At 17.7% G+C, this 27,500-nt stretch overlaps 13 protein-coding genes across 13 annotated transcripts in view; 5 read left to right on the top strand and 8 right to left on the bottom strand.

Moving 5' to 3' along the window:
* Positions 1 to 641, bottom strand: part of DDB_G0283453 (hypothetical protein) — a gene marked incomplete at both ends in the record, with an annotated part of 1,566 nt that extends 925 nt beyond the window's left edge. Inside the window, one exon of the mRNA XM_633990.1 lies at positions 1 to 641. This exon is cut by the window's left edge and continues 925 nt beyond it. Within this exon, the coding sequence (XP_639082.1) occupies positions 1 to 641 (641 nt within the window).
* Positions 642 to 8,055: 7,414 nt separating this feature from the next.
* DDB_G0283455 (hypothetical protein) lies at positions 8,056 to 8,622 on the bottom strand (the record flags this gene model as incomplete). The annotated part of the gene is made up of 3 exons (XM_633992.1): positions 8,056 to 8,257; positions 8,350 to 8,420; positions 8,608 to 8,622. The coding sequence occupies 3 exons, from the start codon at positions 8,620 to 8,622 to the stop codon at positions 8,056 to 8,058; spliced, it is 288 nt and encodes a 95-aa protein (XP_639084.1).
* An 873-nt stretch (positions 8,623 to 9,495) lies between these two features.
* DDB_G0283457 (hypothetical protein) lies at positions 9,496 to 10,308 on the bottom strand (the record flags this gene model as incomplete). The annotated part of the gene is made up of 1 exon (XM_633993.1): positions 9,496 to 10,308. One exon carries the CDS (start codon positions 10,306 to 10,308, stop codon positions 9,496 to 9,498), a length of 813 nt encoding a protein of 270 aa, XP_639085.1.
* Positions 10,309 to 10,554: 246 nt separating this feature from the next.
* gcn5 (bromodomain-containing protein) lies at positions 10,555 to 11,793 on the bottom strand (the record flags this gene model as incomplete). Its single annotated transcript, XM_633994.1, has 1 exon — positions 10,555 to 11,793. One exon carries the CDS (start codon positions 11,791 to 11,793, stop codon positions 10,555 to 10,557), a length of 1,239 nt encoding a protein of 412 aa, XP_639086.1.
* Positions 11,794 to 12,602: 809 nt separating this feature from the next.
* Positions 12,603 to 13,627, top strand: arl8 (ARF-like protein; the record flags this gene model as incomplete). The annotated part of the gene is made up of 4 exons (XM_633995.1): positions 12,603 to 12,722; positions 12,881 to 13,035; positions 13,205 to 13,366; positions 13,507 to 13,627. 4 exons carry the CDS (start codon positions 12,603 to 12,605, stop codon positions 13,625 to 13,627), a joined length of 558 nt encoding a protein of 185 aa, XP_639087.1.
* A 1,666-nt stretch (positions 13,628 to 15,293) lies between these two features.
* DDB_G0283461 (hypothetical protein) lies at positions 15,294 to 15,488 on the top strand (the record flags this gene model as incomplete). The annotated part of the gene is made up of 1 exon (XM_633996.1): positions 15,294 to 15,488. The coding sequence occupies one exon, from the start codon at positions 15,294 to 15,296 to the stop codon at positions 15,486 to 15,488; it is 195 nt and encodes a 64-aa protein (XP_639088.1).
* Positions 15,489 to 15,603: 115 nt separating this feature from the next.
* DDB_G0283491 (hypothetical protein) lies at positions 15,604 to 15,779 on the bottom strand (the record flags this gene model as incomplete). Its single annotated transcript, XM_633997.1, has 2 exons — positions 15,604 to 15,654; positions 15,687 to 15,779. 2 exons carry the CDS (start codon positions 15,777 to 15,779, stop codon positions 15,604 to 15,606), a joined length of 144 nt encoding a protein of 47 aa, XP_639089.1.
* A 607-nt stretch (positions 15,780 to 16,386) lies between these two features.
* DDB_G0283527 (hypothetical protein) lies at positions 16,387 to 16,560 on the bottom strand (the record flags this gene model as incomplete). The annotated part of the gene is made up of 1 exon (XM_633998.1): positions 16,387 to 16,560. One exon carries the CDS (start codon positions 16,558 to 16,560, stop codon positions 16,387 to 16,389), a length of 174 nt encoding a protein of 57 aa, XP_639090.1.
* Positions 16,561 to 16,770: 210 nt separating this feature from the next.
* DDB_G0283463 (hypothetical protein) lies at positions 16,771 to 17,042 on the top strand (the record flags this gene model as incomplete). Its single annotated transcript, XM_633999.1, has 2 exons — positions 16,771 to 16,820; positions 16,952 to 17,042. 2 exons carry the CDS (start codon positions 16,771 to 16,773, stop codon positions 17,040 to 17,042), a joined length of 141 nt encoding a protein of 46 aa, XP_639091.1.
* Positions 17,043 to 18,251: 1,209 nt separating this feature from the next.
* Positions 18,252 to 18,629, top strand: DDB_G0283465 (hypothetical protein; the record flags this gene model as incomplete). The annotated part of the gene is made up of 2 exons (XM_634000.1): positions 18,252 to 18,261; positions 18,466 to 18,629. 2 exons carry the CDS (start codon positions 18,252 to 18,254, stop codon positions 18,627 to 18,629), a joined length of 174 nt encoding a protein of 57 aa, XP_639092.1.
* A 202-nt stretch (positions 18,630 to 18,831) lies between these two features.
* On the bottom strand, positions 18,832 to 19,292 carry DDB_G0283467 (hypothetical protein; the record flags this gene model as incomplete). Its single annotated transcript, XM_634001.1, has 3 exons — positions 18,832 to 18,869; positions 18,973 to 19,149; positions 19,289 to 19,292. 3 exons carry the CDS (start codon positions 19,290 to 19,292, stop codon positions 18,832 to 18,834), a joined length of 219 nt encoding a protein of 72 aa, XP_639093.1.
* A 1,234-nt stretch (positions 19,293 to 20,526) lies between these two features.
* DDB_G0283469 (hypothetical protein) lies at positions 20,527 to 20,970 on the top strand (the record flags this gene model as incomplete). Its single annotated transcript, XM_634002.1, has 1 exon — positions 20,527 to 20,970. The coding sequence occupies one exon, from the start codon at positions 20,527 to 20,529 to the stop codon at positions 20,968 to 20,970; it is 444 nt and encodes a 147-aa protein (XP_639094.1).
* A 503-nt stretch (positions 20,971 to 21,473) lies between these two features.
* DDB_G0283471 (hypothetical protein) overlaps positions 21,474 to 27,500 on the bottom strand; it is a gene marked incomplete at both ends in the record, with an annotated part of 6,439 nt that continues 412 nt past the window's right edge. The window contains 4 exons of the mRNA XM_634003.1: positions 21,474 to 26,368; positions 26,623 to 26,682; positions 26,774 to 26,890; positions 26,976 to 27,500. The exon at positions 26,976 to 27,500 is cut by the window's right edge and continues 412 nt beyond it. Of these exons, the coding sequence (XP_639095.1) occupies positions 21,474 to 26,368; positions 26,623 to 26,682; positions 26,774 to 26,890; positions 26,976 to 27,500 (5,597 nt within the window). The remainder of the gene's footprint in view (positions 26,369 to 26,622; positions 26,683 to 26,773; positions 26,891 to 26,975) is intronic.

Consider the following 27,500-nt stretch of genomic DNA (forward strand, 5'->3'; position numbering starts at 1 on the left):
TTATTATTATTATTACTACTATTATTATTATTATTATTATTATTATTATTTATATTATTATTATTATTATTTTCATTATTATTTGTATTTGTATTTGTATTTGTATTTGTATTTGTATTTAAATATTGAGTTAAATTATTTGATGAATTTGATTTTGTCAAAACTGGATTGATGGTATTTACAACTTTTTGAGCAAAATTAATTTCTAATACAATAAGAGTTGGTGTATAATTTAAAATTTGTTTGAAAGTGTTTGTTTCGGATAACATTTTTCTTTCTCTTTGAATAAAAGTATATATTAAAACAACTACAATTAAAAGGAATAACATATTATCTTTTGTAATATACAAATTACTATTATTATTCATTTGATTATATTGCATATAATTATTATTATAATTATAATTATTATTATTATTATTATTATTTATATAGTAATTATTATTATTATTATTATTATTATTATTATTATTATTATTATTATTATTATTATCATGATTATATGTAGTGGAATCAATTGTATCATTAACTTTATTATTCGAAATTTGTGATTTATATAAAGTTGAAGTTGGATTACCACTATTAATATATGAATAAATATTTAATGTTGATAAAAATAATTCTTGAATTGATTTTTCCATTTTTTTTTATTATTTATTTTTTATTTATTATTATATTTTTTAATATTATTTTTTTTTGTACTTGTTATTTTTTAATATTTTATTATTATTATTATTTTTTTTTTTTACTTGTTTAAATTTTTTTTTTTTTTTTTTTTTTTTTTTTTTTTTTATTACTTGTTTATGCTTAAATTGATTGAAAAAAAAAAAAAAAAATAAAATAAAATAAAAAATAAATAAAAATATTATTTGGGTTTATTTTTTTGGTTTTTTTTTTTTTTTTTGATATGTATAAAATTGTACAATTTAATTATTATATTTAATATTATAATTAGTATTATTATTATTATTTAATTTTAATTTTTTTTTTTTAATTGCTGGTGATTTAGTTGTGATTTAAAAAATTAAATATTATAATGTTGACGATTTTTATTTTATAATCAGTGATTGAGTTGGTGTTAGATCTTATATAGATTAAAAACTAATTTTTTTTTTTTTTTATTTTTATTATTATTTTTATTATTATTATTATTATTATTTTAATCTTATCTATTTAAATGAAAAAAAATTAGTATAAATTGATCAGTTTAAAAAAATAAAATAAAAAGTTGACGATAAAATAATTTTATGTTTAAACAAAAAAAAAAAAAAATAAAAAAAAAATAAAATAAAAATTAAAATTTTATTTTAAAAAAAAAAACAAAAAAAAGTGTAATGTAAAAAAAAAACAAAACAAACAAATTAATTTAAAAGTTTAATAAAAATAAATGATGATTACTAAATTGAGATTAAATGTGGTGTTTTTTTTTTTTTTTTTTTTTTTTTTTTAAACAAATAAATTTAGTTGTTTTGGTGGATATTTTATTTTTAAAATCTTAATCTTTTAAGATCTTTATTGAAAAAGAAATAATTGTTAACCACAAATATTGAACAGATTTAAAAAGATAGAATGTATTTGTGTAAAAAATTATGATTGATGATGTTTTTTACTGTTTTTTTTTTTTTTTTTTTATTTATGTTTTTCATTTTTTTTTTCATTTTTTTTTTTTCATTTTTTTTTTTTTTTTTTTTTTTTTTTTTTTTAAACCCGGGAGGGGGGGGATTTAAATTTTTTATTTGAACGGAATCAAAACAACCGTTCAAATATCAATCAAAAACCCGGTTTTTTTTTTTTTTTTTTTTTTTTTTTTTTTTTTTATTTTTATTTTATTTTTTTTTTTTTTTATTTGGGTTGCCGATTTATAATAAAAGTGGGCGAAAAAATGGTAAATTACCGTTGCAATTTTACATATTATAAAATACAAAAAAAAAAAAAAATGTAATTCAGTATTATTTTTACTATTATTAATTACAAAATTAATAAAATATGTAATTCAATATTATTATTAATTATTATTATATTTAATAATAAAATATAAAAAAATGTAAAAAATTCATTTGAAAAAAAAAAAAAATAAATCGGAAAAAGAGAAAAAGATATAAAGGTGAAAATTATTTTTTGGGAGAGTGATTTTTAAAATATCTTTTTTTTTTTTTTTTTCGTTTTTTTTTTTTTTGTCGTTTTTTTTTTTTTTTTCTTAAAAATAAAATCGAATTTCAAAAAAAAAAAGTGGTGAACATGAAAAAAATTGTAAATACTTTTTTTTTTTTTTTTAAACAAATTATTATTGTTTTTTTTTTTTTGTTAACAAGTTATTATTTATTTTTTTTTTTTTTTGATGGTTGTGATGATGATTAAAATTATAAACTTTTTAGAAATTATAAAACAATTATATATTTAAAAAAACAAACATACACAAAAATGATTGTTTATTGGAGAGGAGGAGTTTTTATTTTTTATAGTAGTATATATATATTAATATAAATATAATAAAATATAAATATGAATATATATATATATAAATATAACAATATATTGTTGGTTTTTTAAATACTTTTTTTGGTTTTTTTTTGTTTTATTTGGGTTTTTAGGTAAATTTAAATTAATGGTTTTTATTTTTTTGTTTTTTTAAAAATGATTAATCTTTGGATTTTTATAATTGCAAATGGTTATCAATATAAACCAATATATATAAATGTATATAAATGTATATAATATAATTATCAAAGAATAAAAGGTGTTCTTTAAGCGACCGATAGTAAATAAAGTGATTATGTTACTCTTATTTTAATGGGGCAAACAGTGTGTGTGAGTGTGAGTGTGAGTGTACATATTAGATTAATTTATGAAAAAAATTATTTCCATAACCTTTTCATTATTATTTTATATATATTTTTTTTTAAAAAAAAAAAAAAAAAAAAAAAAAAAAAAAAAAAAAAAAGAAAAAGAATGTAGAGAATATAAATTTGTAATTTACAAAAAGGTTTTTTTATTTTTTTTTAAATTTAATTATAATGATTGTTAGGTTGGGTTATTTATTTAATTCTTTTTTTTTTTTTTTTTTTTATTTTTCAAAAAATAAAATCAAAAATGGAATCCAGAAAAATCTCCCCAACTGAATTAGAGTAAATAAAAAAAAAAAATCCAATAATAAATGAAACCAAATAAAAACAAAAAAATATTTTAATTAAATTAACTCCACAAAGGTAACGAGCTTAATCTTTTTTTTTTTTTAAAAATAAAAAAACAAAAAAAAAATATGATGATACTTACTCTTTATTAGTATAGTTTTTATTTAAAAAACTAGATATTTTATGTTTAATCTTGTTTTACTTTTTTTAAAATAAAGAGTTTAAATAATTCAAACTATTCGGAACTATTTTTATTTTATTTTTAAAAGGTAATAAATATATGTATAGGTATAAAAAAAATAAAATAAAATAAAATAAAATAAAATAAAATAAAATAAAATAAAATAAAATAAAATTAAATAAATAAAATAAAATAAAATTTTTTAAAAATAAAAAAAAACTTTTTTTAATTTAAAAAAAAAAAAAATTTACCATGGCCATTTCCTGACTTTTCATAATTTCAAAACCATTCTCAAACACACATACACACACACACACACATACACACATATATGCACATTTATATACATAGACACCATATTTAAATTTAGTTCTATATTTATAACAATAAATTGAATATTAAATTTACAATAAAATTTTACTCGTTTTAAAATAATTAATTACAATATGAATAGGTACATCATTTTTTGATTTAAATTTACTATTTCCCAATAAATCACCTTTGTTTTTAATTTTATTTGTTTAAATAGAAACAAAAATAAAATTAAAAAAAATTTGGAAAAATTGTTTGTGCTCTACATATTAATTTCGAGTGTGGGTGTGTTTATGAAAAAATAGAGTGGTAGTGGTGTGCGTTGTGAGTGAGTGGTATAAAATATTAATATTAAAATTTAAAATTTAAAAGTAGGTAGTTGGTGTGAAATATTTAAAAAAATAAAAAAAATATTTAATCTTTAAACTATTTAATATTTTTTTGAATTAGATCTCTGTGAAAAAGGCAAGATTAATGTGGGTGTGGTAATGACATTTAATAATAATAATTGGTGTAAGTATTAATAAAATTAATACCTCCTCTTTGTGTAAACACATACTTAAAAATTCTCAAAATAAATTAAATAACCATATATATTTTTATATGTTTCCACATAAAAAAAAATTATAATTTATTTATAAAATAAATAATAATTTAAAAATTTAAAAATTAATTATTAATTACTATAACTACCTACTATTATTATTATTATTATTATTATTATTTATTATTATTACTATTATATTCTGGTATAAAAAAATTTAAAACCTAGATATAAATTAAAATATTAAATAAGGAATTGATTATTATAAATTTTGGGGGGTGGGGTTATTTGATCTTTTTATTTAGCTTTTAATCGACTACCCTTTTATATTTTAAAATTTCATTATTTTTTCAATAATTGTTTTTTAATCTTACATTTTTGGTTTTTTATTATTTTTTGGAAAAAATAAAACAAAAGAAAAACTAAAAATATAATATATTACCCCCAATATTTATTCGATAAAATATATAAAAAAAAATAGATGACACTATCGATTTATTATTTTATATATTTTTATAAAGAAAAGAAGTATTTGAATAATATCTTGGGAATTATTATTAATTACAATAATTGGTAAAATGGACGATTCATTAAATTTAAAATTAGATAATAATAATTAATGATACCCATCAATCTTTAATTTTCGATTTTTCGTTTTATCATAAAGCAAAACAAAAATAAAAATAAAAAATAAAAATAAAAACTAAAAACAAAACAAACAACAATAACAATAAATTAAGAAATAAAAAAAAGAAATAAATACAAACCCATAATAATTATATCAATAATAACAACCAATATATATAATTTTAATAGAGAATACAAAAAATATATTCTTACATTCCATTTGGTTTTTTTCCCGATCTATAGGTTTAATTCTAAAATATTTTAGTTAACACAATAATAAAAATCTATAAACTATAAAAAAAAAAAAAAAAAAAAAAAAAAAAAAAATTAAAAAAAAAAAAAAAATAATTAAATCTGATTTTATCAAAGGTTATTAAATAAAAACAAATTTATTTTTTATTATTATTATTGTTAAAAAGATTAGAAAAATGAAAAAATGGTAAAAAGATTAAAAAAAAAAAAATATGATGTAACATTTTTTCCAATGGGTGACATTATAGATGTTAAGTTTTCCATTATAATTTTCAATTCCATTTTATTGTGTTTGTGTGTGTGTGTCTGTGTGTCTGTGTGTCTGTGTGTTTGTGTGTGTGTGTGTTACAAGTTAATCAATTTTTTACGTATTCCAAATATAGAAAAAAAAAAAAAAAAAAAAAAAAAGTTTTAATTTAAAATAAAAAAAGAATAAAATCTTACAAATATGGTAGATTTTAATATTATTTTTTTTTAAATTAATTATTTGTAAAAGCTTTGAATTTTTTTTTAATTATTTAATTTTTTTTTCAATTAATTATTTTGTAACTACTAAATTTTTAATTTTTCCAAAATTGTAAATGTGAAATTAAAAAAAAAAAAAAACAAAAAAATTTTTACTAAAGATTTTACAATTAATGGTGTATGATTGATATTTTAAAAAATTAAAAATATTTTTAAAACCCAAATTAAGTAATTCCAATGAGATAATTTATGAAAATTCTACGTAAGGTAATTTGGTCGGCTAATTTTTTATTTTTTAATAATTTTTTTTTTTTTTTTAAAAAAACATTTTTATTTTTTTAAGTTAATTATTATTTAAAAATAACACAACAATAATAATGTGGTAATTTTCAACAATAAACACAATTTTTTAATAAATAAAAAATTTTTAAATAAAAAATAATTAAAAAAATTTCCAATTTTAAATAATCTAAAAACGACATTATGTCATCCTTTATATTTGAATGAAAATTTGACAATGATTAATTAGGTTTTTTTTTTTTTTTTTTTTTTTTTTTTTAAAAAAATAAAAAAACAATAGATTATTAAAAAAAAAAATTTTAATATATTTAAATTAAGAATTGATATTATTAATAATAAAAAAAAACTGATTGGGTACAATTTTATTTTTTAGAATTGATCCATAAAAAATAAAATTAAATCACGTGGTTTTAGATTTATATAAAACTAAAATAATAATTTCCACGTGATTTAGAAAAATAAAAATAAAAAAAATAAAATTTGGCCTTAAAAATAAAAAATCGAATAAAAAATAATTTAAATAAAATTGGCATCGAATCATAAATCCAAACGATTTAAAAGTAAAATTCTGGCGCCATCAACTTTTTACAAATGGATCATGTGAAAAAAAAAAAAAAAAAAAAATTTGTGGTTTTTATAAAAAATAATAACATCATTATTATTTATCTATTTTTATATAAAATAATTTATTTTATTTAAAAAAAAAAAAAAAAATAATAATATTAAGATCTTCAAATTTTTTTCATTTTCTAATTTTTATTTTTATTTTTATTTTCATTTTTATTTTTATTTTTTTTTTTTTTGGCTACCTCTCTCTTTGGTATTATTTTATTTTATTTATTTTATTTTCTTTTTAAATTCAATTATTTTTAAAAATTCAAGTCAAATTAAATATAAAAATGGTTAAAAAAAACAATTATTTTTTTTTTATTGGGTAAAAAAAAAAAAAAAAATTAAAGATTATTAATTGGTTTGTACAAGTTTTTAGTTTTTTTAATTTTGGGAAGATTTTACAATTTTATTGTAAGTAATGAGTTTATAGAATTTATAAAAAAAACTTCACAATTCATAACATTAAAAAATAATTAACTTTGTAAAAAAAAAAAAAAAAAAAAAAAAACATAGAATTATAAAAATAATAATTTGTAATAATATATCCTGAAAATTAAAAAAATTTACCCAAATGGGTATAATTTGATGTGATTAATTGATGGCTCAGGAAAATAATTGATATTAAAGTGGAAATAAAAAAAATTGAATTTGTAGATTTTGTTTTTTTTTTTTTTTTTTAGTTTTAATTGGTTGGATTGATAATATTTTTCAAATAAAATATTATAATCTATATAAAGAAGTTATAAGGGGTGTCCAAAACACAGCATTTTTTTATTATTTCTATTATTAAAATATTTTAAGATAAAAATATTTTTATCTTTTTTTTTTTTTTTTTTAAACATTTTCAAAAAAAAAAAATAATAAATTTTTTAGATTATAATAATAGAAATAAAAAAACAGTAAAAATTAGGAACATTATAATAAATGATTGTTTTTATTTTATTGTTTTTAGTTTGATAAATGAGCGGTTATTGCTTATCTTTCTTTGATAAAAATAAAATTAATAATATTAAAATATTGGTTACCTGATATCTGTATTATATATAGAAAAAAAATAATAAAAAAATTTAATAAATAAATTAATTAATTTAGATTTTTTTTTTTTTTAACAATTTCAAAATCCAGATTAACTAATCGGCATAAACACACAAACACATTTCTAAAATTACATCAACATCAAAAAAAAAAAATTAAATAAAAAAAAAATAAAAAAAAAATTGGTGTGCAAGTGAAAGGTTATGGAAATAAGTAAGATAAAAAGGTTTTTTTGTTTAAAAAAAAAAAAATATTAAAGATTTATTCTTTTGTTTTTTTTTTTTTTTTATTTAATTTTTTTTTTTTTTTTGGAAAATATGTAATGTATACATATTGGTTTTATTTGAATATTAATCATAATAGTTTATAAATTTTTGAAATTTTTTTTATAAAAAAAATTTTTTTTTTTTTTTTTTTTTTTTTTTTTTTTTTTTTTTTTTTTTTAAAAATTTTTTTTTTTTTTTTTTTTTTTTTTATTTTTTTAAAAAAATTATTTACAATTGGATAAATATATATGAATATATATTTTTAAAAAAAAAAGATGGGAAATGTTATTATATTACTAATATATGAATTATGTTGAAAATAAATTATTTTTAATCAAACTGTTCAACATCTTTTGGAACCATCTTTTTGATTTTTTTTTGAGCCTTATGGATATTTGCTGCCCCTTCAGTTTCAATTGAACTTAATCCATGTGTCTTTTGTTTTTCAGCTTGTTTGATTATTTCATTAACTCTTTCATCAGGAAGATCTTGTTTCTTTATTTTATCTAATTTTTCATTACTTTTATAATATCTTTTAAAGAAAAAAAAAAAAAAAAAAAAAAAAAAAAAAAAAAATTAGTTTACAATGATTATTTTTTTTAAAAAAATAAAAATAATAATTACCCTCCAGTTGAAACAGATCTAACAGTAGTTCCTCTCAATGAGAGCATAAAATTCTTTGTTGTTGTTTTATTCTAATAAAAAGTAATTTAAAAAAAAAAAAAAAGAAATTATGTTAATAATAATAATATATAAAATAAAAAAAAGAATAATTCTTTAATTAGTAAATCAACCAATGATTATTATTTTAAAATTGTTTTTTTTTTTTTTTTGATGTTATTATTATAATATTAATTATAATAATTAAATTAACTAACTTACTAATTGTCTAAACATATTAAAATTTTTGAAATTATTAATTATAAAAAAAAAAGTTATATATTTCTATAAATGTATTTTTTAATTTTTGTTTATTGATAAAAATGAAGTGAAAAAAAAAAAAATAAAAATAAAAAATAAAAATAATAAATGGTGTTGGAATTCGGTGTGTGAAAAAAAAAAAAAAAAAAAAAAAAAACCAAAATAAAAAAAATAAAAATAAATTTTTAATATAAAAAAATAAAAAAAAATATTATTATAATTTTTTTTGATATAAAGATTTGAAGGGGATAATCATTGTTTTTTTCTATTTCCTTCTCACAAAATTTTTTTGGATATTTTTTTAATTTTATTTTTTTTTATTTTTATTTTTATTTTTTTTTTAAAAATTTTTTTTTTTATTTGAAAAATAGAGATCTTAGTATCATTGACATTTTAGGATATTTTTTTTGTGCCCAATATAGTTATGAATATAAATTCACAAAAAAAAAAAAAAAAAAAAAAAAAAAAATAATTTACCCCAAGTTTGATTAAAAGGTTATATTGATATTTTAATTTTGAACATTGTTATAAAAATGATTTTTTTTAAAATAAAAAAAAATAAACAATTAATGTGAACAAGCATATTTTTTATTATTATTATTATTATTATTATTTTTGTTTTTCATTGATGGTTTTTTTTTATTTTGACTTCTTTTTTTGGTATTTTATTATTTAATTAATTTTATTATTTAATTAATTTTTTTATAAAGATTTCTTTTTTTATTTTTATTTTTTTTATTTTTATTTTTTATTTGTTGGTATTTACATTTTTTTTACTTTTTAAAGTAATTAATTAGATTTTTTTTTTTTTTTTTTTTTTTTTTTTACTTTTTTTAAATTAATTTTTTTTTAATTTTTAATAATATAAATTTTATCACCAAATTTTTTCCAATTTGAATTAATTTGAAAATTTGAATTCTTTGGAAAATAATAAAATTCTATTGAATTATGAACAGACCAAAAAATTACTAAATTTGAATTTTGACAAATTTCATAATCTTTTAACCAAGTTTCGTATAAAATTTGAAATGGTTTCTTTGATTTAAATATTCCAGAATTAAAATTACTTTTATTATGGTCAACAACATCAAAATGAGCATTACTATAACCACTATTAAATTGAAATACAGTATCACCATAACAACCATAAAAAGAAAAATCTGGACATTTTGATTGATTAAAAAAGCAATTTACTGATAAAAATTGTTGTTTTTTTAAATTATTATTTGAATTATAATTTGAATTTGAATTTAAATTTGTTTTAATTAATTTATATTCAATATCATTTAATTTATTAACATAATGAAATGAATTTTGAAATTGTATTGGAATTAATGATTCTAAGAATTTAAAATGTTGAAATGAAATTCTTTTTGTTTCTAAATTACACATTGAACAAATACATTCAGTTTTTATAATTGTTAAACCATAATAATCAATCTTTTCAATTACTGATTTTAAATTCTCTTGAAAAATATTACCACTCTCTAAACAAACAAACCATAAAACTTTATTTGAATCAAAATTATATTTATATAAATCATTTTCATTATATAAATATAATTTTAAAATTGGATATTTTGAAATTAATCTTTTATCATTTTCATTTGGTATAATATTAATAACTAAACTATTATTTAATTTTAAATTTAATTCTTCCATTTATTATTAAAATAATAATAAAAAAAATAAAGAAAATAAAAAATAAAAAAAATAAAAAAAAAATATTTATAAATGTTAAAAAAAATAAAAAAAAAAAAAAAATAAAAAAATGTATAGATAATTGGCCTCCCCCCATTTCCTTTTTTTTTTTTTTTTTTGGTTTTTTTTTAAAAATGAATATTGAAAATAATGTAAAAAATCAAATTAAAAATCTATTTTAAAATTTTATTTTTATTTTTATTTTTTTTAAATTTTTAAATTATTTACTAAATTTTTACAATATTTTTCTAAACGATCTGCGTTATCATAATAAGGTGAATTTTCACCATTAAATTCTCTACAATTATTACACATTCTTTTAAGATCAGCTAAAAAGATATTTTTAGTGATATAATAATTTCCAGTTGCTAAACGATCAGAGATCATTTGAAGGTCGACAGGATCTTTGACAGTTGTATAATAGGTTGGTACTTCTTCAATTGAAACTGGTTGAAGAAAAGGCCATGAATCATCATGATTTTTAATACTTTGTAATACAACTGCCAATTGTTGTTGAAGTGAATTTATTTGTTGTTGTTGTTGATCAACATTTCCAACATTATTAATCCAACCAGCTTCTAATATACCAGGTATCTTTTCAATGGGTATGCGTCTTTGACCATGATTAAAACATTGTAAACCTGAATAAACTAAATGTGAGGTACTAATAGTACGAATCTTTTCATTCAATGCATTTCTCTGCGCTTTTACCATAGTCGGTATATCTAAATAGGTTACATTTGGGTGTACAACACACTCCATTAATGAACCACCATCATACTCTTGGATGAAACCTTTCCATTTCTCTTTTAGCAATGTTATATCATGAGTGAATCCTTGTTTTTGAAAATATTCAATTGCAAAGTTATCTGCAAACGTTAGGAAATGGTAAATTCCAACTTTTCTATTATGTTCTTTTAAATGAGTCATTAGGAATGAACCATAGCCTTTCACTTGTTCACTGCTTGTGATTGCACAAAATGCAATCTCTATGAAACCTTGTTGTTGAAATGGTCTAAAACAAATACCACCAATTACATTGTTATTTTTAATAATCAATAATGAATGATGAAATCTATCAAACATTAATCTAACAATATATTCTCTTGGCATCTTTGGTAATTGTTTAGAGAATACATTCTTTAAATTCATTAATAATTCTAAATTCTTTGAACTACTATCATTTGTTATAACTTCAAATCTTAATATACCTCTTTCTTTCTCTTCTTTTGCTGTTATACCTCTTGAATTATCAATTTGTAAACCATCTTCTGGTCCTAATAATTGTTGTGGTGGTTGTTGTTGTTGTTGTTGTTGTTGTTGTTGTTGTTGTATTTGTGGTGGATGTTGATTCACTATATCATTATTACCTATATTTAAATTATAATTATTATTATTATTATTATTGTTATTATCTTGTAATAATGTTGGTTGTTGTGTTTCCATTGTACATTGTTTTAAATTTTATTAGTGAAAAATGAAAAAAAAAAAAAAATAAAAAAAAAAAAAAAAATTATTTTCACTTTTTTTTTTTTTATTTTTTTTTTTTTATTTTTTTTAATTTGTTTTAAATTTTTTATTTTTTTTTATTTTTTTAAATTTATTTCTAAAAATAAAATTTCTTTTTTTAATAATAAAATCAATTATTTTGATTTTTTTTTTTTTTGATTTTTTTGGCAATAAAATTTTAAATGTATGAAATATCTTATAAATGGTAAATTAGATTTTAAAATATAAAAAAATTTAAAAAATAGAAAAAAAAAAAAAAAAAAAATAAAATTATAAGTTCATTTGTATTAAAATGGTTAAAATCGTTTTTTTAAAAAAAAAAAAATAATCAAAAAAAAAAATAAAAAAAAATAAAAAAAAAATCCAAATAGAAAAAGTGCTCGAAAATCACCTACTCACTTTTTCTGAAAAAATTTTGTTTTTTTTTTATTTTTTTAATTTTTTTTTTTTTTTTTTTTTTTTTTTTTTTTTAGGAATAAATAATAAATAATAATAATATTACCCACATTATCACATTATTTAATTTATTATCACATCAACAACAAAAATTATTTTTTTTAAAAAATAAGAATATCTTAAATATTATAACTTTTTTTTTTTTTTTATTTTTTAAAAAGAAACACTTAACTTTTTTTTTTTATTTTTTTTTAATATATTATTATATTATATTTTATATCACTAAAAACATCATTATCATTAGATCACAATTCAAAAATTACATAAATAAATAAAATATTACATATAAAATGAATTTTTTCGAATCTATTATAAATTTTTTTAAAAGTTTGTTTTGGAAACAAGAAATGGAGTTGACACTCGTTGGTTTACAAGGTAGTGGTAAAACTACTTTAGTCAATGTTATCTCTGTACGTATTTTTTAAAATTATATGAGATCAACATTAAATAATAGGTTAAAATGATAGTAATAGTAACAATATCAATTTACCCAATAGCTAATAACAATCAATAATAATATTAAACTAACTTTTTTTAAAAATTTAAAATAATAATAATAATAATAAAGAATGGTGGATTTATTGAAGATACTATTCCAACTATTGGTTTTAATATGAAAAAAGTTACAAAAGGAAATGTTACTATAAAACTGTGGGATATTGGTGGTCAACCACGTTTCAGAAGTATGTGGGAAAGATATTGTAGAGGTGTTAATGCAATTGTGTAAATATCATATAGATATCTTTTAATTAAAATAGATAAATACATTCTGATCATTCAATTATAATCATAATGATCATAATCCAATCAATATCAATTAATATCAATTATTGATTTAATCAAATCATGATTATTTATATTTTATTTTATTATTATTATTATTATTATATAGTTTTGTAGTAGATTCAGCAGATAGAGAGAAATTTGAACAATCAAAACAAGCATTACAAGATTTAATTAATAAACCACCTTTAGCAAAAATTCCACTTTTAGTTGTTGCAAATAAAAATGATTTACCAAATTCTGCTGGTGTAGATGAAATGATTCAAAATTTGTATGTAGTAATTACAATAATAATAATAATAATAATAATAATTAATAATTTTTTAGATTTGGTCACCTACCTACATTTTAGTTATTTTATTTGTTATATTGCTAACACTCACAATCATTTTTTAAAAATAAAATAAATAGGGATTTGAGAGGTATCGTTGGCAGAGAAGTTTGTTGTTATTCAATTTCTGCAAAAAATAGCGTTAATATTGATATTACTTTAGATTGGTTAATTAAACATAGTTCATCTGTTAAAAATTAAAAAAATAAATAAATAAATATAAACCATGAAATATAAAAATAAATAATGGGTTTTTTTTTTTTTTTTTTTTTTTTTTTTTTTTAAAATTTGAATTAATTGCAATTTATCTTGATATTTTTTACTTTGAAATCATCAAAGGTTGGTTTTTAAATTCTAAAAATTAAAAATCTGGAAAATATCAGTTTTTTTTTTTTTTTTTTTTTAAGTATATTTTATTCCTATTCTTAGAAAAAAAAAAAAAAAAAAAATTAAAAAAAAAAAAACTGTTAAAAATTTTAGTATAAAAATGAAAAGTTTTTTTAAAATCATTACTTATAATCACAACATTGAATAAGTTTATATTTTTTACAAATAAAATGGGTAAAAATATTAAATTAAGAATATAATGACAAAAAAAAAAAAAAAAAAAAAAAAAAATAATAATAATAAATAAATAAAGATACTGATTTCCTAAAAAGATACAAGTATTATTGAGTGAAATGAAACAATGGGTAAGTTTCATTACCTCTTTTAATATTTTTAAACTTAATAGATATATTAATAATAATAATAATAATTATAATACTAACAATAATAATATTATTAACATATTATAATTAGTAAAATTAATGAAGGAAACAGAAGGTACTATGAATTGGGTATTTGTTTAAGATATAGAGTCGTTGATAATGTCCATACATTTCAAATAAGATCGTCTAAGGTAAAATATCTTGATGAAAGATATGTTTTCGTGTATTTATTAGATGGTCATTTTGTAGGTCATGGATTTTTTATGAATATCAAAGATTTGGAGATATAAGATTAAATCAAGGTGTCTATGTATGGATTATTACTAATTTTATAATTTAATTTTATAATTTAATTTTAATAAACCAATAAACTAACATATATTATTAAACATCTTTTTTCATAAATTTAGGTTGTCAAAGGTTTCATAGTTGATTTCTTATAAAAAGAGGTGATTCAAAATCATTTATTCTTTGCACTTGTTGTTTGAAATGGTTACATATGGATAGCTTTAACGATACAAAAACTGGTCATCCTTCCCATTATCAATTTTGCTTTGATTGTATTACAGAAATAAAAATAAACACCAAATTTCTGGCTGGATTTTATAACATTAATTTAGAGTACTGTTGCAAATTGCTCATAATTTATAAATACAGATGTGCCACAGTCAATGCAATTTTTTCATTTAAAAGGTTAAAAAGCTTCGAGCTCAGATTCGATAGAATTTCAAGCCTTGAACATATATGGTTGGGAATATTCAACTATTATCACATGAATTAAACAACCCTCAAGATATAAAGAAGATGAGGAAATTATTAGACAGAGGGCAAATAGTATTATGTACGACAAAAGATTCCCTCGAAATACCACAACGAATATTCAACTTTTCTATCTTTAAAAAATCAATATTTCACAAAGATGGAGATGTTTTATAACAAATAAATTACTTTTTAAGATAATAATGGATCAAGTAAAAAGAGAAAGAGAGAAGATTATGAAAAGAAAAAAATAAGTTATGGAATATCAAAAAATAGATTAATGGGTTGGGTTGGTTATTTCAAAAATAACACAGTTTTTACATGTAGTTTTATTAAAGTCAGTGATTATACTGCAAAAAGATTCGAAAAGAATAGTGAATTGTCATATGATGAAAATAATGATGTCCACAAGCTACTATCAACATATTGGTTATCAAGATATTTCAGTTTCAAAGTACAAATACATTTGTGACCCAAAAGATAAAGTTATTTTAAATAGTGTTTCTTGGGAAGAGTATAAAGTAAAAAACAACATCAATAGAATTAATGACTACATCAATCCTCATTATCCTATTCATAAACTTTTAGAATAGATATTTATTTTAAATTATAGTTTTTGTTTTCTTTACAAAAAAATAATAAAAAATAAAATAAAATAAAAAAAGTGTTATAAATTTTTTATAGCTTGGAATTATCTTAATTTTTGCTTTACCTAAACTTTATTTTTTCTGATATCTTTATCTTTACTTTTTTTGACTGCTATTTTTTTTTTTTAAAAAAAAAAAAAAAACATAAAATAAACAAATTATATTACTATTATTATAATATATTATTATTATTATTATATAATGCAAATAATTTATTTTGCACGCAAATTGATGCATTCTTTTATATAAACTTATTTCAGTACACTCTAAATTGCTTTTTGATTTTTCTTTATTTTACTATTTTTGATTTATTATTAATACTTTAAAAATTTAAATTAATTACCGGATTTGTAGTTTTAATTTCTTCTTAATTCTCATTTAGATTAAATCCTGTATTTCGATTTTTTTTCTAATACAATTATTATTTAAATTATTTATTAAATTGGTTGAATTATTTTCATCCGGTAATTATTAAATTTTCTTGTTGCAGTTTTTACCTAACCTGTGTTTGATTATATGCACGATATCCAATACATAGATTGTTTGTACCAAATCTACCAATTGTTTAATTAATATAGTGATTTCATAATATTATAAATTTTTTTTTTTTTTTATTATCAAAAACTATTTATTAAAAAAAAATAACTAGTTATTTGATTGTTTAAAAATTAAATAAAAATTTACTTTGAAGTTTGCTCCAAATATTTTTTTTTTTTTTTAATAAATAAACTATTATTATTTTTAATTAAAATCTATAGATTACTTTTACTTTTTATTGAAATACCACTATTACTATTATTACTATACTATTTACTATTACTATTTATTACTATTACTATTACTATTAATTATTACTATTACTATTACTATTACTATTACTATTACTATTACTATTACTATTACTATTACTATTACTATTACTATTACTGTTACTATTACTATTACTATTACTGTTACTATTACTATTACTATTACTATTACTATTACTATTACTATTCTTTCCAATTGGTGTTATCATCTGAAGTTAAATTTCTATTGAATCCATAACCTATCTCTAATTTAGTAACTGATTCAAGTTTTAACATTTAAAATAGAGTGTGTAAAGTTAAATAATCTGTTGTTGATGTTGTTGCTGTTGTTCCTGTTTTTGTAGTAGTTGTTGCTATTGTGGTGTTGTTGCTGTTGTGGTGGTGTTGTTGTGGTGCTTTTGTCGCTTTTGTTGTGAAACATGATTAATAATTCATCTAAAGTTAGAGAGAATGGTGAATCTTATGATGTGTGTTTTTAAAACATATAAAAAAATCAAAAAAACAAATGATTACATTCATTTTTTTTATTTTTTATATCATTTTGTTTGTGTATTTTTGAGTGCTCTCCTATCTACACTAAATTAATATTAAAATAAAAAGAGACCTCGTAGTCAATTTGACTGTTAAAATACGATTTTTCAGAGAATGGATCAACTTTATTTTCGTCATTTATGTCGGTGACTATGGTTAGGAGGCAAAGAACTCACCTGGATCCCTCTGATAGTCGCCAACCTAGGAGACTCAAGTTGCGATATTCATTTCATCATAAATATAACAATTAAAAATATAATTTCAACTTTTGTTCGTTCGGTTTTATTATATTTTTTTTTTTATGGGACATTTGCAAAAAATAGTTATTTTTTTTTTAAAAATTTTTAGTTTAAAATTAAAATTTATTTTCCAAAAATTTCATTTTATTAATCAGAATTTAAATCTCATTTTCCAACAACACAATAATTTTTTCAAAGTGTGGAAAAAACATAATTCCAACACACCCAGATTTTTTTTAAAAAAATAATAAAAAAAAAAAAAAATTAAAAAAAAAATAATAATAAAAAAGATAAACATTAACTTTTTTGTAATTTCATTTTGTGAAGAGATGAATCATGACCCTACAACTGATAAACAGTATCATCATGCAATGTTACAAATATTTCAAATGAAAAAAAAATAAAACAAAATTCACTTTTTTTTTTTTCAATAATTTTCATTTTTTTTTTTTTTTCGTTTTTTTGATATTTCAAGATATTTTCAAAATATGATTTTGATTTTTTTTTTTGATTTTTTTTTTTTTTTTTTTTTAAATAATAAAATAAATAACCATTATTATTTATTTATTTTAATTTTTAATTAATTTTAGATTCGTTGCTTTTAATAGGTCTGATATAAAATCATAATAAATCTTATGATCTTTTTTTAAATTTTTTTCATTTTTTATTTCATTTTTTTTTTTATCTCAAAAAAATATCTCATAATAAAATTAATTCAAATTCTAAAAATAATATATTTGTTTCCGTACTTTTAATTTTTTTTTTTTTTTTAAAAAAAAAGTTTTAGTTTGTTTCAAAAAAGTTAAGTTATTTTTTAGAAAGTTTATACTTGAAAAAATATATCTTATCTATAATTTTATTAGATTCCCTTTTATTAATTTATTTATTTATTTATTTTTTTTATTTTTTTTTTTTGCCCCCATCATGATTGTTTAATTTGACAATAATTTTTTTTTAATAATGAACCTATTAAATGTGAGTGGGTTTTTATTTTAAACTGATTTTGTAAAACATTAAAATAAAATTAAAAAAACTAAAAAAAAAAAAAAAAAAAAAACTATAAAAAGAAATTTTTTTTTTTTTTAAAACCAGAATTCTCTCTCTTCTTACTAATTAATTAAATTTCAAAAATGTTATTCAGTAAGTAATTTTTAATAATAATAATAATAATAATAATAATAATAATAATAATAATAATAATAATAATAATAATAATAATAATAATAATAATAATAATAATAATAAAAAAATAATATTTAAAATAGTAAAGGGTATTAATAAAAGTATAATAATAAAAAAAAAAAAAAAAAAAAAAAAAAAAAAAAAAAATTAAAATTATTTTAGAATCATTACAATCAATCACAAGTGTAAACTCAATTCAAAAGAATCAAATTTCTTCAATTTCATTAGGAAGCTCACAATCAAATAATAATGCAGCACTCTTAGATGCAGCAGCATTTGTTGCAATTCCAGGTTTATTAACTGCTGCTGCTGTTGCTCATATTTAAATTTTTAAAGATTTAATTATGAATTGTTTATTATAATTCATAAATTAATTATTAAAAACACACACAAACAAAATTATATGAATATTAAATTGTAAAATTAATAAATAAATAATTATATTCATTCATTTTATAAAAAAAAGTAATTTTTTTTTTTTTTTTTTTTTTTTTTTTTTAATTATTAAATCAATTTTTTATTTTTTATTTAAATGATTGTTATAAAAGTTGTTATTGTTATTATTGCTTTATGATAATTTTAGTGCTATTGTTATAGCTCTTATATGAATGTCAATATCTATTGATCACGATTGTAAGTTTTTAATAGAAACTACCCACAAAAAAATACTACCACGATAAATTAATGATGTTGATGTTGATGTTGATGTTGATGTTGATGTTGATGTTGATGTTGATGTTGATGTTGGTGTTGATGATGTTGATGTTAATGTTGTTGTTGATGTTGATGTTGATGTTGATGTTGATGTTGATGTTGATGTTGGTGTTGATGTTGATGGTTCATTTGCTCATACTAGGCCACTGCCCACCAGTTGGTGACAGACTGCCGTTTGCCAATAATAGGTAAGTGTCAGCTTAATGTTCGCAGACTGGGGTTTGCCCATGCTATACAAATGACCGCTAACTGGTGGCAGATGGTCATTTACTCATACTAGGCCATTGCCCGCTAGCAGCCAGAAGACGGCCAGTGGTCTAGTGTGAGTAAACTGAGGTCTGCCAGCAATTAACGACCACTTATATAGTATAAGCAAACGGAAGTCTGCTACCAGCTATAGGGCACTGACCTATTATTGGCAAACAGTAGTCTGTCGCCAACTGGTGGGCAGGGGCTTTGTATAAACAAATGAACCATCTGTTGAAATCTATTTAAAATTGAAATTTAAAATATGAAAAAAAAAAAAAAAAAAAAAATTAATGAAAATGGAATGAGATTATTCATTTTTGTTACCAGTTTATGATTATTTTTAAATGAATTTCAAAAAAAAAATAAACAAAATTTAATTTTAATTTATACAAAAAAGAACACAATAAAAAAAAATAAAAAAAATTAAAATTTTTAACTTAATCTTTAGAAAAACAATTTTTTTAATTTTTTTTTTTGTTATAATTTTTATTATTTATTTTATTTTATTTTTAACCATCAAAAAATATTACATAAAAATATTGTAACTATTTTTAGGAAAAATGGTGGTTTTTTTTTTTTTTTTTTATTGTGTGCTTTTTTGTTGCTGTGTTTACAAATTCATTTTAAATGAATAAAAAATTAAATCATAATATTTTGGTGGTTCCAATAATAGATTTTTCTAATCAAAAAATAAAAAGAAAAAAAAAAAAATGAACTTTGAGATTGTTTTTTTCTTTTTTATTTTTTATTTTTTTTTCTTTTTTTTTAATTTTTAATATTTTTTTTTTTAATATTATTAATAAATAAGGTAATTACAAAATGATCTATTTTTCAACTGATATCATTGGGGTTGAACGTAATTAAATTTATAATAATATTTTTTTTTAGTTTTTTTTTTTTTTTTTTTTTTTTTTTTAAAAATTTAATTTTAGAACCATTGTTTCATCTTAAAATTAAAAAAAATAAAATAAAATAAAATAATAATAATAATATTAATAATATTAAAAACAATCATAAAAATAATAATAAAAATAATCATAATTGGTGATAATGTTTTTTTTTTGGAAATATTAAAAAAAAAAAAATAATAAATAAATAAATAAATTAATTTTCAAACTTCACATCTTTATATTTTTATTTTTTCCTCTAAATATTAATTATATATATATATTTTTCCTGAAAAAATTTTACCTAAAAAATAGGATGTAAAACTTTGAAAGTAAATTATATTTTTTATTAATTAATTTCAAAATAAAAAGAATGAGAACCCCAAATTATATAAATAATAATTATTTTAATAATAATAATAATAATAATAATAATAATAATAATAATAATAATAATAATAATAATAATAATAATAATAATAATAATAATAATAATAATAATCAAACAAATTTAAATGAAGAAAACAATGATCAATACGATATGATGAGAGAAAATTTGAAAATTAGAAATATTACAGTTATATTAAAATTATTAATAACAATGAAAGCTGGTATCACAAGAAATTCATCTGATACAACTGGTATGACAATGACTCCATCTGATCAAGTTCCAACACCTGGAGTATCAAAGGATGATTTTAATACTTTAATAATACGCCATTTTCGTTTATACAATAATTATCCATCTCCATCACCAACTACTTCATTTAACTCAACAAATCCCCAAAACACACACCAAACGCGAAAAAGTAATTAGAAATAAGAATTAGTTGTTTTAGTCATTTTATTTGCTCTTTAAAAAAAAAAAAAATTAATAAAATTTATAAAAATAAAAAAAAAAGAAAAGAAAAATTTTTTTTTTTTTTTTTTTTTTTTTTTTTTTTTTTTTTACCAACCAAATTAATTGTTTTAGTCATATTATTCATATTTATAAATTTAGTTTATTATTAAGAAGATTTTCTTCATTTTATTTTTAATAGTTATTTTCATCATTTTAATCACTTTAGTTTTTATTATATATTTTCATCATTTTAATAATATTATTTTAATTACAAATTTTCATCATATTAATCATTTTAATTTTTTTTATTTTTTTCATAAAGAGACTTAACAAAAAAAGAATCATCATTTTATTAAACATTACACCACTTTTTATTTTTAATACTAAATAAAGATAATAAAAAATTAATTAAAAAGTGAATTCTTTTTTAAATTTTTTTTTTTTTTTTTTTTTTTTTTTTATTATTTTTACTATTAAAATTAATTTATTAAAATATTTTTAGTATTAAATTTTGACCTTAATTTAAAAGATATAAAAAATAAATAAATAAAATAAAAAATGATTGAAAATGAAAAGAGAGTTAAAGTTAAACCTTGATTAAAAGGAGAAAGTGAATTAAGCAGTGATGAGTTTGCTAAAATTAAAACTATTGATTGCATTAAATTGATAATATTAATAGAATGTCTTAATTTAATATTTTTAATTGGACCAATTAAAAAGAATAGAGTTGAATAAAAAAATTCAATTGGTAATACAATTTCAAAGAAAATACTTGAATTGAAAATTAATGAAATTGATAATCCACTAAAAAGTAATGATTTTATAATAATAATTATATCCCACCATTTATTACCAAATTTAAAATTATTATAATTTGAAATGAAATTTGAAATGGAATTTTTAATTTTAAATTCTTCTTTTAGTGATTGTGGTGGTAGAGGTGGAGGAGTTGTTTTCTTAGTAGTAATAGTAGTAGCAAAATTAAAAATTATCATTATTAAAATCAATAATATTGTTAAAATTATTAAAAATAAAGAAATAATTGAATACCAAGGAAAAATTGAATGAGAATAAGAAATTGAGAAATCAACCATTAAATAATAATTATTTACAACTTTTTTAAAAAGTAATAATGAGAATGAATTAAATAGTATTGGTGTTAAAAGTAATAAAAACAATGTCCATATTGTTGATTTTAAATTATAAATTTTAATATTATCTTTTTTGTTTTTTATAATATTTTTTAAATATCTTGGTTGATCACCACTGAATTTATAATTATGAAATTTTATTAAGATATTTATTGTAATATCAGAATAACCAATTAAAAATAATGAAATTATAATTAAAAATGAAATTAAACATTTAATTAAATAATTCATACCTTTAAAATAACAAATACCATCCAATGCATCTATTGAACCTCTAAATAATGGTAAAATATAAATTCCTTTAAAATAGAATAATAAAACCGAATTTACTTGAAAATAAATTAAAAGATATCCTATTGGAGTTTTAAATGCATTATATTTTATAATTGATAAAATTAAACCATAAATTAAAAAGAAGAATCCAATTGGTATTAATAAAAATGGTTTAAACATTGAACAACATTGAATACCATTTTTTGATTTAATCAATTCATTACCATTACTACTACTACTACTATCACTATTAAAAGTACAACTAAAACAAAGATTACCAATTGATAAAGAAGATGAACAAGTATTATTTTGTAAACACATTTCAAATGGACATTCTTCAATATATTCAACATCTTGATTAACTAAATAATAACCTTGATTTATAAAAACTTCACCTTCTATGCAAAGTAAAGAATTTGAATTACATTTTATACATTCATTTTTAGATTTACTAAAACTTTCACCATCTAGACAATAAATACATGTACCAATTTCATTATAATATTGATATGGTAAACAACCACTAACTGAAACATTAAAAATTTGATTTTCAACCGTAATTGTATAGATATCATTTAATTCACCAGTAAATTCAATTATAACAATACCATAACCAGAATAAACTTTACTTTGATAAATTGTAGTAATATTTGATTTTAAATATAAAACATTAAATAATAAAAGACCATTCTCAACACTATAAATACTATCATAGTAATCTAAAATTTTATAATTAATTATAGTTTCAATTCCAGAATAAACTGAAAAATTTGATATTAAAATTTCATTTTGAAAAGAAGCAAAATTACTACCATAAGGTGAATAATTTCCTTCAAATATATTTGTTGATAATATTTTTGAAGAATTTGTTGAAAATGGGAAATTTGTTGTAAAAATTGAACCACCTTGATTTAAAGCACGATTAAATTTAATTATATTATTTTTAAATTCATTTTTTAAATTTGATGAAAATGTATCAATACAAGAACCATTAAAACCAATAAAATAAAATAAACCAAATGATGCAATATTTGATGAAAAATTTGAATTTAAAATTTGAAAATAATTATTTTGATTATTATTATTATTAAAATATAAAAATGAACCATTACCATTAAAAAATATATTTAAATTAATATTACAATTTTCAAATAATAATGAACTATTAAAAGAATTAAATAGACCTAATGAATTAGTACCACCATTATTTGATGTTATATTTGAATTTGTAAATGATAAAATTGAATTATTAAAATAAAATAATCTTTTATTTAAACTACCAATAAGTGAATTTTCATTAACTATTGCATTATTAATTGTTACATTTGAATTTTGAAAATAAAAAATACCCTCCATATCAATTGAATTACTATTAACATTTAAACCATTAAAATTTATTATACAATTTACAAAATAAAATACAACATCTCTTATTGGTTTAAAATAATTATCATTATTATTATTATTTAAAATAAATATTTGATTTATATAATTTTTTGATAATTCTGTATTTTCTAATTGAATTATTGAATTTATTGAATAAAATGAACTTTGCATAAATGTATTTTCAAATAAATAAAAATTATTAATTAAAATTATTGAATTAAAAAAGTTAAATAAATAAGTTGGTGGATTATTATTATTATTAAATTTTAAATTTATAATATTAATTTTAATTTCATTTCCCATAAAGAAAGCACCTGTATTATTTTGAATTATATTTTCATTTAAAATAATATTTGAATTTAATACAATTCTAAAAATTAAATCAAAATTATTCTCTTGAAATGTTGATGAATTAATATTTACTCTTGATGATCTTAAATCAATTAATGAACTTGTTGAAAATTTATTAAATGATGAACCAAAATTATTTTGAAATTTTGATTTAGATACATCAATTGAACTATTTACAATTTTAAAACAATTATTTTCACATTGACATCTATAAATTGATATAGAATCTAATAGAATCATTGAATTCAATCCATAAAGTATTGGATTTTTAAATGATGTAAATTCAAAAGCGGTATCGATAATATTAATCGATGATCTTGTTGAATTAATTATTAATGCTTGTGTTGAATAATCATTACTAAATTTTGAATTTTTAAAATTAATATTTGAATCTTCAATCATAAATATTTGATTATTACCAAAACTTTCAACTTGATTTATAAATACTGATTCAAAACTTGCAACAGATCCATTTGTAGCACTTAAAATTGATGAAGAGTAAGAAATTGTTACATTTAAAGCCAATACTATTGATTGATCATACATTTTTATAAAATAACCTTCATTATTCTCTGAATTTGAAATTGATGTACAATTAACAAGTTCTAAATAACTATTGTCTGATAAACTAATGAAAAAATCTTGAAATGATGTATCGATTGAAACATTATAAAAATAAACATTTGTTTTTTTAAAATCTAATCCACCAACACAATTTAAATTACTATTACTAATTGAAATATTTGATGTACCAATTTTATTAGATTCTTCATTAATTTTAATAAATGGTAAAAACTTTACAAATTTTGATGAACATGGTATATTCATTTGATCTATAACTATTGTTGATTGTTCTTCAATGTAAAATGTAATGAAAAAGTAATCTATAAGTTGAACTTGTTTAAAATAAATCTTTGAAAAGTATGAAGAAAATAAATAAGATACTTGACAATTAACCAATGTCATATTATTAACTTCAATATATGAATTAAAACTTATAAATCCGTAATATAATGGATTAAAATTTTTAATCTCAACATTTGTTAAATAAAGAGATGCATTATTATTCATATACATTATTAAACCTTCAAAATCCTTCATATTGGATGTTATTGTTGTATTTGTAATATAAACTTCACCAAAAAATACTTGAATCATTGCTTGACTATCATAATCTCTAATTTCTTCTCCTTCTAAAATTGAATTTGAAATATGTAATTGACCACCTTGATTGCCAAAATTTGGATCAATCACAGTCGAATTATCAATAACTATAGTCACATCTGTTAATTGATATATAATAGTATTTACAAGATATAAAATACAATTCTCTCTAAATGATAAATAACTACCATGCCCAAAATTGAAATAAATTGAATTTACTTTTGACCTTGAATTAAATTCAACACTACCATTATTTGTTATTAAAAATTCTATATCAAAATTATAAATAAACTCTGACTCATTTGAAATAATTACTCTTGATTTATTTACTAAATGCCTTGCATTGTTAGCATATTCATAATTAAATAGCACGTTATCTAATATTACAAAACTATTCTCTGTAACTGAAAATCCATCACCATCATCAAAATTTAAATAATTAAAAAAATTTAAATTTAAAAAATTTACAATTGAATTTTTTATAATTAAATTTATATTATAAATATTAACATTATTATTATTATTATTATTATTATTATTATTATTATTATTATTATTATTATTATTATTATTATTATTATTATTATTATTATTATTATTATTATTATTATTATTATTATTATTATTATTATTATTATTATTATTATTATTATTATTATTATTATTATTTTCATTATTTTCATTACTATTATATTGTTGAAAGGTAATATTATGAGTAAAATCATTAATTTCAAGAATTGTACAATTCACTTTTAATGAATCAACCACACCATAATTACCATAATCTATATTTATTATTAATTCATTTTCATTATATTGATCTATTGTTTCATTTAAAATACAAAAAGATTTAAAAGGATTTATAATTGATCCATTTCCAAATTTATCACTACCATGTTTTTCGCTAATAAAAATAGATCTTTTATTATATTCTCCTCCACTACCATCATCGTTTTCATTATCCTTATTAATTTTTATATTGGTTTGAGTTGTTTTAGAGAAAAAGAATGAAATAATAATAAAAATTGATAAAAATAATAATATTCTTGCTTTCATTCTATTTCGGCCTAAACAGTGTTTTTTTTTTTTTTTTTCTTTTTTTTTTTTTTTTTTTTTTTTTTTTTTCAATAATTTATAAAAAAAAGCCCGGAATCCCATTTTATTGAGTTGCGAGTGGCGAAAATTAAATTTGATTAGTTTTTATTTTATTTTTATTTTTATTTTATTTTTTTATTTTTTGATAAAAGAAATTAAATTAATAATAAATCTTCAACTAACTTTCGTATGTAGGATTTATTAGAACCAAGATAGCTATTAATTTTTTCACCATTTTTATATGTAACAAAACATGGAACACCTGAAACTAAATATTGAATTAAAAATTGAATTATTAATAAATAAATAAATAAATAAATAAATAAATAAATAAATAAATAAATAAATATTATATATACCATTTTTACAAACTTCTATATTGGGTAATTTGTCTAGGTCAACCTTTATAAACATGATTTGTTGTTGAGACTCTGCATAGATTTTTAAAACTTTTTCACATTCTTTACATTTATCACCTAAAAATTAAATAATTGATTTGGTTAATTTATTTAAAATAAAAAAAAAAAAAAAAAAAAAAAAATTGAAAAAAAAAATACATACACCACAATGTTGATAAAAATACCATTACTAAATTTCTTTTTGAAAATTCATTTTCAAATTCATCAATACTTTTTGGTTCTGTATAATTCTTTGAGTTTTTATTATTTAAAAAATCCATTGTAAATTGTGATAACCCAGGTGGAGGTTCTAATTGTGGTCCTGATAGTTTAACAATATCAGGTATGGTTTGTGGAATAAACATTGGTTTTGAAAAAATTTGATTTATTTTTGTTGTTGGTATTGGTAATTGTTCTTGTTGCTCTTGTTGTTGTTCTTGTTGAAGTTTTTGTAATTTTAGATTTGCTAAAATTAAATCATTTTCTAATTTTGTAATTTTTAAATCTTTTTCTTTATTTGACTCAATTAAATTAATTAACATTGATTGTAATAAAACATGTGGACATGTTATTTCATGAATTGATACAATTGATCTAATTGAAGAGAATTTACAATTCACATTTTCACCTTTACAATTTATTATGATTGATTCACATTGATTTGTAATATGATTATTAATTTCTGTAT

Source organism: Dictyostelium discoideum, assembly GCF_000004695.1.
Source record: "Dictyostelium discoideum AX4 chromosome 4 chromosome, whole genome shotgun sequence".
NCBI lineage: Eukaryota > Evosea > Eumycetozoa > Dictyosteliales > Dictyosteliaceae > Dictyostelium > Dictyostelium discoideum.